Source organism: Dermochelys coriacea, chromosome 8 (assembly GCF_009764565.3).
Source record: "Dermochelys coriacea isolate rDerCor1 chromosome 8, rDerCor1.pri.v4, whole genome shotgun sequence".
Lineage (NCBI taxonomy): Eukaryota > Metazoa > Chordata > Testudines > Dermochelyidae > Dermochelys > Dermochelys coriacea.
In genome coordinates, this window is record NC_050075.1 from 86,946,581 (window position 1) to 86,961,170 (window position 14,590).

General features: G+C 40.3%; 1 protein-coding gene across 4 annotated transcripts in view; it reads left to right on the forward strand.

Annotated features, from left to right (window-relative positions):
* Positions 1–14,590, forward strand: part of NEGR1 (neuronal growth regulator 1) — a 609,038-nt gene that overhangs the window by 365,306 nt on the left and 229,142 nt on the right. For all 4 annotated transcript variants that reach the window (XM_038413602.2, XM_038413603.2, XM_038413604.2 and 1 more), the window contains exon 3: positions 12,216–12,341. In XM_038413602.2, coding sequence (XP_038269530.1) covers positions 12,216–12,341 — 126 coding nt within the window. The remainder of the gene's footprint in view (positions 1–12,215; positions 12,342–14,590) is intronic.

Sequence of the window (14,590 nt, forward strand, 5' to 3'; positions counted from 1 at the left end):
CGAAATAGAAAAAGTTCAAGTCAAATATTTTGTTGAAACAAATCATTTAAATCCGAAACAAAAAAAATTGGGAATTTTTTCTTCTTAGGGAGGTTCAGAATGTTGGGATCTAAACTAAACCAAATTTCAAAATCTCCAAATTCTTCATGAAACAGTGTTTCTATCCTCCCCACATCTCTACTCACCTGTGTTCCCTTGTTGATATTAGACAGTATCATAGGCCTATGAGAAGATATGATCACCTAGAAAAAGGATATAAAGGAAGACGGGGAGCAGAGGTGCCAACAGTGGGAAGGAAAGAAGGAAAGCATAACTGAAAGGGTGAATAGACCGGGGGAAAGAGAATCAAGAGAGGATGGAATAACAAAAGCCAAGGAAAGACAAGAATTCAAGGATGAGTGAGAGCAGCAGAGAGGTCAAGGAGGATGAGTATGGGATTTGGCCATCAGAAAACTTTGTGAGAGCTTTGGTGGAATAGAGCATGCAAAAGCAAGTTGGAGTTAGAGGAGAGGAACTTGTGGCAGTAGTTGTAAATGATGTATATGAGTTTAGAGATAAAAGAAGAGAGATGGGAAATAGCTGTAGGAGCAGGTGGGGTCAAAAGTGGGGTGTTTGAGCATGGCAGAGAACATGATATGATTTTATTTTGAGAGGAACAGGCCAGAAGAGAGTGAACTTAAGGGGAGTAAAATGGAGGGAGTGAAATTTTGGGGGTGAAGTAGCTTAGTAGCAGTGAGGAAAATGGGATCATGTGAATACGATACAAGAAGAGAACGGATGAAAACCGTAGCAGGGGAGACGAGAACAGGAGGAGATGGTGTTGGAAGGAGATAGGAGGTGGGAGATCACATCATTTTCTTCATAAAGAAAATTCTGTTTACCCAATACGGTTGTATTGTGTGACTAAGGGAGTTCTTGTATCCTATTGGATAAATATAGGTAAAGTTTGAATTGCAATTGCTCCTATGCAGTGATTTATGTAGCACAAAAAGCGGCTGAGTTCTACCATTTAGTTTTTCCTATTCATATATAATGGTGCCAAATAGAAATTATTTTCAATAGTTTTGTTAAAATATTGAAGGGACATTGTGAAGTGATTTAAGCCTTCAAAGGTCAAATTTTCAACTCAGCATCTCAAATTGCAGATGCGATTCTGTGTGCTCAATTTTGTTTTCAGTCATAATTGTGTTCTTTTGCTTGAAAATTGAATAGTTATTTGATTGGGTAGTTACCTGATTTTTCTATACAGACAAAGTTTCCTTGATAAAGTCAATGTTCCTATGTCTAGGGGAAAAATTGTTGCTGCAATTTTGGAAGCCATTTTTGAAAATGTTTCATGGGCCAGATTTTTTGCTAGTGTAAATGAGTATCACTACATTGAAGTAATGGAAGCTGTGCCATCTTTCACCAGATGGAGATCTGCAGATATATCTTTAGAAGGGTATGTTCTGGGATGAATACTCCAAGATGTTTAGTGTCCTCAATTCCCATTGAGATCAATGTTAGCATATTTCCCTCTCCCATATTTGTACTTGTGTTTGTATCTCTCAGTCAAAGTAAAATGAATCACTATACTTAACAGCAGATCTTGTGGATGGGCCAGATTTTCCATTCTTCCTTTCCAGCAATGAACAAAGGAAAGGTTGGGGAGGGTAAGACAAGGTGTCTATAAGGTCTATTTTTGCATGTCCCTAATTCTGGCCCTGATTCTCAATGTAATTTGGAACAGCACCAGAGAAGCTATCAATTGCACTGGTTTGTAACAGCCCCAGGTTGATTTATGCCAACACAGAAAAGCTAGAGGACAGTCCCCTATGATAAGTAAAGCTCTAGCTATGTCCCCTATGATAGCTACAGGGAAGTGGGTCGGTGACATCTTTATGCCATCCAAGTACCCCTGGAGCAACCAAGAATTCTGTTTCAGAGTAGCAGCTGTGTTGGTCTGTATTCACAAAAAGAAAAGGCGTACTTGTGGCACCTTAGAGACTAACAAATTTATTTGAGCATAAGCTTTCGTGAGCTACAGCTCACTTCATCGGAGAATTCTGTGGCAGCTAATAATGCCACACAAATAGCCATTAGTCAAGTCCTCCCCTCCAAAAAATGTTTATATGTGCATGTACCAGAAAAATGAGAACAGCTTTGAAGGAAGTCACATGGGTTAAGGCTACTGTAAATAGTAATAGTTATTTAACCTGGAAAATATTCAACTGTGCAAAGTATATATTTACAACAGTCAGCTATATACATTTACTTGAGAGAATAACTGTTTCATTTGAATTTATTCCACTCTTCCAAGTAACTTTCTATGAATATATTCTTGTTCTGTTTTATTTTAAAGATAGAAACAAGGAACTTAAATGTAGAAAGCTATTCATAAATAGCTTTAGGGTGACTAAAGCCAGAACATTTGCTAAATTACTCATGGTATTCTTCTGTCAGTTGTACCTATATACTTAAGGTATTATGGTCCCCTACCTTAGGGCCTTGGGAACTGGCTTATTATACATTCCATGTACATGAGAGTATATGTATCATGGCAGGAATTAAGAGTATGCCTTTGAATATTTTGTCTTTTGCCAATTCATTTTATAATGTGAATGATATCTAACTTTGGTGGAGTTTGTATTTAATAATGATCCTTTGGGCTTTTTTCATGACAAATGGGCATATTTTATCTCATTTTAGGCTATGTAGGTCACAGCTGTCCAGTTTTTCTTTCATATAGAACTGTCTTTTGCAGAGTGAATTAGAATAATGGATTAATTTCAGGAATCTACATGGCGAATCTGATTAATAAAATTATTCTTTTATGTGGAAATAATTCTTTTGTATGTTTCTAATCTTGAAAATGCTTGGTAATGAATGTGTGGTTTTTGGGGGGTCATTAAATGAACTGGGAAAAGCATGGATTATTTTTGAAAGTTAGGTTATGGCACATTCTGAAATATGTTTTTATTTCTGTGGAAATGTACAAACCTATTCCAAACAGCAAAGAAGAGTAATGTACTTACTTGTAATGGGAAATTGAAAAGCCTGAGATTTTCCTTTCAACTGACTCCTGTCTGCCCTGCCATCCCACACATTGGCAGTGTTTCTCTCTGCCAATTCAAAATAATGTACTGCAAATATAGTTAATTTGCTTTAGTGACAAAATGTGTATCCCTCACTTTAAGTGAATTTAGATGATGAGGAAGTCCAAGAATTCAAAAGCTCTTTCTTCTTTGCAGTCTCTCTGGCTTGGAACGATTTCTTAGCTTTCCTTGCTTTTATGATTGTAGTACCTATGGCTGTGAAAGTCTCAGAGATTGTCCTGAGGGCTCATGGTCTTCCTGGGGTCTAAACTTGATCAGTTTTGAGTAATATCAAGTTTGTATAGCTAATAGAGACTCACCAGTAATCTCTATGAATAGGTGTGAAGGTACGAATTGTACTTTTGGTGAGGGATGCTTGAAATTTACTAAAGATGTTAATTGGGTGATATAGCATAATATCATAATTCAAGAGAGAGCATTTGCTTGGAATTGTACAAGGGAAAAGATACCCATCTCCACAGTCTTGGAATAAGTTATATACTATGCATTTCAATAGGAATAAAAATATTATTTTATAAGGGCTCTTTTTTACAAATGGGATCAGGTTTATAAATGTTTAGGTGATCTATGACAAGGTACCTGTAAATACTCCCCATCTGCACCTTGACTTATTCCAGTTTTTAAAATGCTTTTAGGACTGTATCTCATCAAAATTAGCCTTTGTGATGGGTGAATCATAGAAACTGTAGAGCACTTCTTTGCTATGTGGCCACAAACACTGAGCTTCTGATTTAAAAGAGAGAGTCCTTCCCTCCCTCAGCCACCTCCACCTGTAATAGAGACCATGTGTGTCATGAGTACTGCACTGCAGCCTTTCATCATCCTTTCCTTGGATCAGACAATCAAATTCTATCCAATATAAATGCTGAGTAATAAGGTTATGGGACAACCTAACTTGGTGATTGGGTACTCGCTTGGTTGACTGGGAAATGTTTGAAGGAGCAGAGAAGAATGGCTAATAGTTTCGTTTTTCTCAGCTAATGAGAGAGAGAAATGATCCATTGTGTTGAAGACTCCACCCTCATGGCCTACAAACAAATTGTGAAAAGAAAAAGGAAAACTTCAGCTACCACTGTGTAGTGATCTGGGGCAGAAGGCTCCTATCCACCCCACTTTGGTGTTCACAGATGCATGAGGTTACCCTCCACACTTTGGCCAATTCCTGTCCTTGTCCATCTTATGGCCAGTTTGCCATAGGTGGGTCAGCTACAGCAGGAAGACAAAGGAGAGAGACAGGCTCAGCATAGGGTGCTGTGTAGGTAGGGTTTCCAGGTGTCCAGTTTTTTACCAGAAAGCCTGGTCAAAAAGGAACCACAGTGGCTACGGTCAGCACCGTTAAAAGTCTAGTCATCAGTGCACTGATTAAAAGTCCAGTCATCAGTGCAGTGGGGCTAAGGCAGGCTTCCTGCCTACTGTGGCTTCGCGCAGCTCCCAGAAGCAGTGGCATGCCCCCCTCCAGCTCCTCCACATAGGGGCAGTGGGGGAGCATGCTGCCCCCACCCCTAACCCCAGCTCTGCAGCTCCCATTGGCCGGAAACTGCCGCCGCCACTATCCCAGGCTCGGGCAGCGATTTAAAGGGCCCGGGGCTCTGGCCGCTGCTACTTCCCCGGGCCCTTTAAATCACCACTGAAGCCATGCTGCCAGAGCACCTGGGGTAGTGGCAACGGCTGGGGTCTCTGGTGGGGAGCCCTGGGCCCTTTAAATTGCCAACGGAGCCCTGGGGGCTTCCGGCTGCCACTGCTACCCGGGGCTCCGGCAGCAGTGCTCCAGACCGGATCAGCTTACTTTCACCTCTGCCTGTCCCCCTCCCAAGCCCCAACCCTCTTCCCCAGCCCTGATCCCTCTCCTGCCCTCCGAATCCCTCAATCCCAGCCCAGCCCCCGCTACTACATCCCAATCCTCTCATCCCCAGCCCCACCCCACAGCCCCAGCTGGAGCTCTCACCCTCCAACCCCCTGTCCCAGCCCAGAGCCCCCTCCCACACCCTGGGAACCCCTCATTTCTGGCCCCACCCCAGACCCCACATCCCCAGCCCAGAGCCTATATCCTCTCCCACACCTCAACCCCCTCCCATATTCTGAACCCCTCAGCTCCACCCTTCAGCCTGGAGCCCCCTCCTGCACTTCAAACCCCTCATCCCTGGCCCCATCACAAAGCCTGCACCCCCAGCTGGAACCCTCACCCCTCTTGTATCCCAACTCACTGCTTCAGCCCAAAGCCCCCTCCTGCACCCTGATCTTCTCATTTCTGGCCCCACCCCAGAGCCTGCACCACCAGCCGGAGCTCTCACCCCCTCCTCCACCCCAATCCCCTGAGTGAAAATGAGTGAATGAGTGAGGGTGGGGAGAGTGAGCAACAGAGGGAAGTGGGGACAGAGTGAGCAGGGGGTGGGGCCTCAGAAGGGGTGAGCCAAGGGTGGGCCTTGGAGGGGGGTGGGCCAGGGGCATGGGTGTTCAGTTTTGTGAGAGTAGAAAGTTGGCAGCCCTATGTGTAGGACTTTTACATTAAATTTTCATAAGTCAATTCCACAGCTCCCTCTATGAAAACTCAGCCAACTAGTTGTGGGAAACTCGTTGCCTCTTAACAGTGCATATCAACTCAGCACAGTAGTTTAGGATGTCAACTGAAGAGTAATACTATATCCAATTAAAACTGCAGGGGAAGTTTAGATAGGCTTCAACCATACCTGAACACATACATCCTGAATTTTGAGGGCTGTTCAAACTCCAGATCCGAGATCTAAATTTTGCAAATTGCTCATATCTTTATAATTGACAGAACAAAAAATTCAAATCCAAATATCACTGAATTTAGGAATATTTGAAATCCAAGACAGGATCAAAATTTTGCCACTTATACAAATCTCTACTCTAGCTGTTTCCCAAACTGGACACCTATGCTAATATTTATTTTAGTACTGTAGGGTTTGCCTTTGCAGTCTCCTCTCCAAACAGTGGCCAGTGCCCAGTTCCATAGAATCAAAGAAGATTAGGGTTGGAAGAGACCTCAGGAGGTCATCTAGTCCAACCCCCTGCTCAAAGCAGGACCAACATTGACTAAATCATCCCAGCTAGGGCTTTGTCAAGCCGGGCCTTAAAAACCTCTAAGGATGGAGGGCCTACCACCTCCTTAGGTAACCCATTCCAGTGCTTCACCACCCTCCTAGTGAAATAGTGTTTCCTAATATCCAACCTAGACCTCCTCCACCGCAATTTGAGACCATTGATCCTTGTTTTATCATTTGCCACCACTGAAAACAGCTTAGCTGCATCCTTTTTGGAACCCCACTTCAGGTAGTTGAAGGCTACGATCTAATCTCCCCTCACTCTTCTCTTCTGCAGATGAAACAAGCCCAGTTCCCTCAGCCTCTCCTTGTAAGTCATGTGCCCCAGCCCCCTGATCATTTTCATTGCTGGACTATCTTCAATTTGTCCACATTCTTTCTGTAGTGCGGGGTCCCAAACTGGATGCAATACTCCACATGTGGCCTCACCAGTGCTGAATAGAGGGAAATAATCACTTCCCTTGATCTGCTGGCAATGCTCCTACTAATGCAATTTTGCTTGGCTTGTCAGAGAGATGATGAAATCAGAACTTGAAGCTGAATCGACTTGGATCTGCATTTATTCACAGTGACATATGGTTTTTTTAATACCGAAAACTAATCTACCTACAATATTTATTTTTAAAATATTTGCAGGTATAAAATTCTGTTCCCGTAAAACTGAATGGAAAATTTCTTCCTCTTTCCATTTGTGATGGGGTATGTGAACCCCAAAGTGGGATAGAAGGAGTTAAGGAGCAGTTTTAGGCCCAAGTGCCCCTGACCCATCGCACCTGTAGAGCCAGCTCCAGCTGGAGGAGGAATTTAGAAGAGAACCAGATAGCTCAGAAAGGAGGGGATAGCTGATAGGGTAGAAGAATGGACCTATCCTGGAAGTTCCTGAGTAAGGGTACATCAGGAGTCCTTGCTGCATGGAGTGGGGCTGCAAGTGGTAGCTCCCCTAGGATTTGGAGGAGGGACTAGCTTGTCTTTAAGGGTTAAGGAACCATTTACTTTATCTTTTCTTTGATTGTTTATGAGACTGTGACCACAGCCTGGAGTTGGAAAGTAAATGGTAGGAAACGGTTGAGGGAGGCAGCTCTGGAGCACTCCTAGGGGCTTAATATTGCTGCCACTCATAGGGCCCTGGGTTGAAGCCTGATAAAGAGAAAGGACCTGAGCTCCCATACCAGCCAGCCGCAAGTGTGGCATAACCTCCCGCACCTTGAGATAAGACATTATAAATCCTGAAGTAAGAGTGTTAGGCCTTTGGGAACCCAGAATTGGGCAGAAAGCTCCTTTTGGGAGGACTTTGGACTTCTGTGCTTTGTTGGGCATTGTTACCCTGGAAAGGGGTGGACTTCATTGGTGACCTGGCGAGAGGCCGAGTTACTGTCTATTGGAAGAGAGACAGCCACCATGTCTGAGTGACCAATGGCAGGGAACTCTGGGGACAGGGAAGAGTTGTGACACAGGGACCTAACCACTAGGCAATACTACCAATAAACCCCAGCCCCATCACATCATTTAGCATAAATACATTTTGATGACATGCAACTTGTTTAATGAACAAAAGTTATACATGCAGAACAATTTAAAGTATTTCAAATGTAGTTACAACCTGTATTACTTCATGGATTCCTCCCCACTCCCATCATCACCACTAAGACCATTTTATCTGCCCAAACTCATTTGTATTCACTCAGGGCGCACTGTGCTGTTTGTGGGGTTTTATTTCTTTATATTCTACTAGTACTATGTTGTGCACACATAGGGGCAGCTTTTTGTTGACTATGTCCATATGCACATGGCAAAATAACTGGGGCTATCAATCAGAATGCTTGGTGGAAGTTGGACACGTGGGTCCTAGGCTCAGAGAGACCTACTGTGAAGCCCTCCAGATTGTGGAAGAGTATAAACAAAGTGGGCCATCAGTGAGATTGGCATAGTCTCCACAGATAAAATCAGCTACTGAAATAATCCCAGTGATGTAAGTAATTAATAAACTAGAAATGTATGCAGTGTTGTTGTAGCTGTGCTGGTCCCAGGATATTAGAGAGACAAGGTGGGTGAGATAATATCTTCTATTGGACCAATTTCTGTTTGTGATAGAGACAAGCTTCTGAGCTTACATAGAGCTCTTTCTTCAAGTCTGGAAAATGTGCTCTGAGTGTCATAGCTAAATATGAGGTGGAACAGATTGTCTGAGGACATTTCCCAGACCTGAAGAAGAGCTCTGTGTAAGCTTGTCTCTCTCAGCAGGAAAAGTTGGTCCAATAAAATATATTACCTCACCCACCTTGTCTCTCTTAACTAGAAATGTCTATTAAACTTCTATCTTATTTCTGGAGTTGTATAGACTGAGAAGTAGTGCTTTTTGTGTGCAGTACAGTTTTGAAAAGTGCTGAAGCGTATTTTTTCAAAGATGTTATTTTGTATGTGGTATTTGAAGGCCAGATTCAATAAATGCTCCATCCACTCTCTCTATTCTGGAAGCCTGTACAAGGCTGCAAGATTGACTTGTTTGCATTTTTGCAGCCTTACACAGGCTCTTGTGGCAAAGAAACTGGACTGTGTTATTTTTATTGATTCTTGTCCTGTGCAATTTTTATAGATCTATTTGACCAAACTTACCCTGGTACATATCGTTAAAATAATTTTGAATGGTGCAATTCAAAACACCAAAATCAAATGCTGGTTACTATTCAAAATGTAATAGTTAATCTTACCCTACGTTTGTATTAAATGAGGCTCATAGGGTATTTGTAGCCCAACTAGCTTACGCACATGTTTCTATAAACCAAGGATATTTGGACCCCAGGTCTTGAGTAAAAGAAACATTGTATTGTCTTGAGGTAACATACTCCAGGATTCATTACATTACTTCCTTTCTCCATTGTTTATGGGGTAGTTCAGGTTTTTATGTTCAGTTCACACTACGCCTAGCAACAGCTATGAAGAATTATCAGGCTCTGTTTTCCTACGGAGCTGCTGCTAGCAATGTTACATGGCTTCCCTGACCTTTGCTTCTCTTCAGCCTTTGTTTTCCTCTTTCCACCCAGAAACAGGTTCCCTCACGATTGCCTGCCCTAATCAGTTGCTTTTATTGTTTTAGCATGCCTTACTCCAAACACTACAGAGAGGGCAGATGCCTGGGGATTTGAACATTACCTTTTTTAGGAATTCTACTTACCTTTCCCATACAGCTTCTTTTAGGATTAAATGGTTAATAATTGTACAGTAATTTGAAATGTAAATCCCTATATCTGTAGTAATTTATTTTTATTATTTCTTTACTTATTTATTTAGCTCTTTCATGGTAAATTATGGTCTTAGATAGCCCGACACACATTCTGTCTGAATTCTTAATACTTATAGTCTCTAGCTGATGCAGAATTCAACATCTGCAAAGAATGGTACACAGTATATAGCAGATGCTGAGTCATTCAAGCAACTTTTCAGTGAGTAAATGATTGTGATAAAAGAATGTTTACCAAATCTAATTGTACAACACAGCCCCAGCTGATGCTATTATGGATACCACTGTTTACAACTAGAAATGTAAAACTGCTCATTTTCATGTTTTTTTTGTGGCCCTCTCCTCTCAAGGAAACATAGAGCTTACCCACTAAAATGCAACTTGGTTTCATTGTCTCTGATGTATGCAGTTTGTGGGGTGGCACTGTCCAAGCCATTTTGATGGGTTAATCATAAACTATTCTTTAATTGGCTATTCTTGGTTGAACTGGGTAAATGGCTGAGAAGAATTTGTGGGCCAGATCATGAATTTGTGGTGCATGTAGTCACAAGCAGAAGGGGAACTATGGGGTACTGTGGCATTCCAGTTTGGCTCTCTTGAAACCCACTAGTAGAGAATTTATATGGGTCCTCTCTGTACTGAGCAGCGGAATAAAATTAAAGGCCATGTTTAAGACCAGAGGTGTGGTCCATTGTTTTAGCCTAAATACCTGCTCCCCTAATCTACTTCCATCCTTTTTGGAAGGAAATGTGAAGGTGACAGCGTTTGACCCCATATGTTTATAGCTATTTTACCACTGTGCACATCAGGTCAGATTTTAGTTTAGTTTTAACTAAGACCCTTGTGTGTGATTTGGGAAGAGGGATTGGTGAGCTGCATCATGACCTTTGAGAACCAACAACCCTTACTTTCAAGTGTGCAGATCAGAGCCATAGGCCCACCCACCCCCTGAACCCTTTTGGGGATGCTGCTTGCTCTAGCACAGGGAATGCAAGGGACTACAGTTGTGGCTGACACCTACACTGAATTTAAAAGACTCCTTACATCCACCTCAAGTATTATGCACCTACAGAGGTCCAATCACAATCTGTCCCATAATACATATAGAAGAGTGTTAATAACCTGGACTTCACTAGTTGCCAAACCCAATAATCCATATGTAAAAGAATGAGTCTCCCTTCTTAGCAAATATTAAATAATGTGGTGAGGTTCCATACTTAATAACTTATATAGAACACTACTGGTATATTTAACAGTACTGTATACAACCATGTGAAATACTTTAAACTGCAGTTATCAGAAAAGGAACTTAAAGCATTTTTGGATAGTGTATTCTTGCTCTTTAACAATTGTTTATTCACGCTCTGTTTAATAAAGGGTGTAATAATTAATGAGATTCTAATGTAATTTAAGGTTTCCTTTGCTCTTCTGCTTCAGAAGTAAGGGTTGAAATATCAGGGATTTTTGACTAATATGATCAAACTATTTTGAGTATTTCTGTACTTTAATAATATTTAGGGAATAAACTAAATACTCAAGATCTTCTGAACATTTTCAGTATTTTTTTGTCATTATGAAGGTTGTTGCTATTACAATTTTAATAAAGGAGGTGCCCAGTAAAGACAATAGATTTTGTCCCCAAGAGAGAAGAAATCTGTTTTTCTTCATAAATATTTTTGTTCAAAAAACTGAAATCTCATAATCATATTTTTCCCCTGTAATACAAGCATATGTGTGCATTATGGAACAGTTTTGTTTGAAAACTGCATTTTTGGTACAAAAATGTAGCGATTACTAGAGTTTCATCAAGTTTACTGGAAGATACCATTATACCAAGCTACAGAATATATCACTTTTTGCATGTTTGACATTGAGAATATGTCTGTACTCTAAAAAGTGTTTGCAGAAATAGCAATGTGTTGTTTGTTCCCTGTTGTTATCTTTCAATGATTTCCATACTAAAAGTGCTTAGTTAATACATAAAAAGGCACTTCACAAGTGAAAGCTCAGCCTGGATTCCAAAAGTCAACTTTGGTTCTTGTCTTACTGTGCATCATTACCAGTAATAAAGTTTCTGCAGGCCAAATGTTACCCTCCCATTTACCCTTGCAAAACTCCATTGTCTTGAAGTTATGCCCTCACTGATGCTTTCAGTTACACAGCAGAAGCCTTATTATATTCTAATTAGTCCTATAAATGGAATTTATTGAACAATTCTGCTTAAGATATACAGAAAGGAAAACGAAATCCTGCTCACTCTCTCTTGGCTATATTGGCATTGCAGGACCAACAACCGTAAAAAGCAATAAAAACTTACTTTACTTACTAATGTGAGGAGATATAACTCTAGATACACACAGGCAGCAGATGGAATGAATAGGAAAGTACTATTTTTGCATAATCATTTTTCAGAGAACAATAGCATTTTAATTTAATGTCCATTATGGACTAATATGAGCATGTCCAAATTTTGCCTAAACAAGAGCTACACTAGTAGATTGCTAGGAACCTGAGAGCTATTCCACATTTTCATAAATTGGAGCAGATTGCAGTTGTCCTATGTTTAATATGGAGCATCCTGATCCATGGGCGGTACCTTTGTATAAATGATGGAATCGTTGTGGTTAGAAGTAAGCAATTCTGAACAAGCATTTCTTTGCAAAATACCATGAACACCAATGTAGATAAAAATTATATTTAAAAAAATCCCAACAGTTTGGACTTCAAGATATATGTCTGACATTGGAGGAAATGAATCGCTCTTTTTCAATCTAATGCAAAAATCTTTTTTTAAAGTTTCTCATTGTTCCATTTCAGTTTCTCCAAAGATATCTCGTATTTCAACTGACATTGTTGTGAATGAAGGAAGCAATGTTACACTTACTTGCTTGGCCAGTGGGAAACCAGAGCCTTCCATTTCTTGGAGACATATATCTCCATCAGGTAAGCACAAAACCATTTTTAACCCAGAGTTTCTCTCTTTCAGGAATCCTGTCGCCATTCATGCCTTTATAGATTAGGAAGTCACACCACTAGTTTTGTGTGCCCAGTTTAGGACAATTGGACCAGATTTTCAGAGAAGGTGAGCACCCACAAGCTCTAGCTGAAGTCAGTGAGGGTTGTGGGTGCTCAGCACCTGTTAAACTCAGCCCTTAGACATAGCATTAAACACACAATTTGAGATACCAAAAAATCAACTTTACTTTTTAAAATCTGGGCCTAAGTGACTTGCCTAAGGATACAGGAGAGAGTCAGTGTCAGAGACAAGATAAGAGTTCCTGGCTCGCAGATTATGCTCATTTCAACTGACCATAGTAATCTATCAAACATCTCAAAAAACAAAGGGATCTTTCAGACACAGTTCTCTATATCTAAAAAAGAAAGATGAAATTTACACCATGCTGATTTAATATTTTTTAATATTTCACTACCACTGAGCCTTGTGATTATGCTGTTATGCAGAATAGTTTATCAAAATAGTTTTAAATTAAAGTATACATGAAAAATTGCAAGCAGACATCATATCTAAAGAAATAATTGTGATTCTGATTCCACACATAGAGTTCTTGTACATTGGCCAAACAAGACAGTCTCTACATAAAAGAATAAATGGACACAAATCAGACATCAAGAATTATAACATTCAAAAACCAGTTGGAGAACACTTCAGTCTCCCTGATTACTTGATTACAGACCTAAAAGTCGCAATATTACAACAAAAAAACTTCAAAAACAGACTCATTAAAACATTAAACATTAAATTAGGCTTGACTAAAGACTGGGAGTGGATGGGTCATTACAAAAAGTAAAACTATTTCCCCATGCTTATTTTCCCCCCCGCCACACACAGACACACACACACACTGTTATTATCACCTTCTTGTCAACTGTTGGAAATGGGCCATCCTGATTATCACTACAAAAGGTTTTTTTCCTCCTGCTGATAATAGCTCACATAATTGATCACTCTCATTATAGTGTGTATGGCAACACCCATTTTTTCATGTTCTTGGTGTGTATATATATATATCTTCCTACTGTATTTTCCACTACATGCATCCGATGAAGTGGGTTTTAGCCCACTAAAGCTTATGCGCAAATCAATTTGTTAGTCTCTAAGGTGCCACAAGGACTCCTCATTCTTTTTGCTGATACAGACTAACACAGCTACCACTATGAAAAGAATTCTTTTTATATTTTTAAAGTAATTTTTTGTATGTGACTAACAGAGTTAAACTGTTTTAAGTATGATAGAAAAAATATTCTTTGGGGGCCTCTCTATATTCCCACTGATGGCAAGAGCACCTTATTGCAAGTTGTGTTCATTGAGGAATGCTCAAGTACACTAACTCCTTCATGCTTTCAGTGCCTGAGGCTGTATAAGGGATTTCCTCTGCTGTTTCAATTCCTGTCTCTCTCTCTGCTCCTGACTGCTGAAGGAACTTCACTTCCGTGTTGCAGAGCTTTGGCTCTGACAATCCTCTGTTTTATGTCTAGCAGGATTGCCCTCCACTGCCAGATGAAAGTGGTACACAGCATTGGTGCTGGATCTGGAATGTTTTTATGTGGATATTTTTATTTATTTTAAACATAAAGGGTCAGTTCTATTCTCTCACTCATTTCAAAGAACTTTCCTGAAAACCATTGAGTTGTTTGGGAGTATGCTGTCACTGAATGTCGTATTACTGGAATATAAAAAGAAAAGGAGTACTTGTGGCACCTTAGAGACTAACAAATTTATTTGAGCATAAGCTTTCGTAAGCTATAGCTCACTTCATCGGAACTGTAGCTCATGAAAGCTTATGCTCAAATAAATTTGTTAGTCTCTAAGGTGACACAAGTACTCCTTTTCTTTTTGTGGATACAGACTAATACGGCTGCTACTCTGAAACCTGTCATTACTGGAGTATAAGACTGATGTAATGATTGTTCTGTAACTAAAATATTATGTTTCCCTTTATTTACTTACACATTAATTATTTAGTTTGAAAGGTTGCTGGAGAGATCACATTACTTGACATTACATCTGATTGCTTAGTCAAATGTTTGGATACCTTTCATTTAGAATGGATAAATGAATGTGTTCCTACACTGACCAGAGTAATGGCAATTAATTACTGTATGTGGTGGAACATAGCATAGTGTGCCTAAAAGTGAGTGTCAGCAGTAGTTTGCTTTACAAAACAAGATTT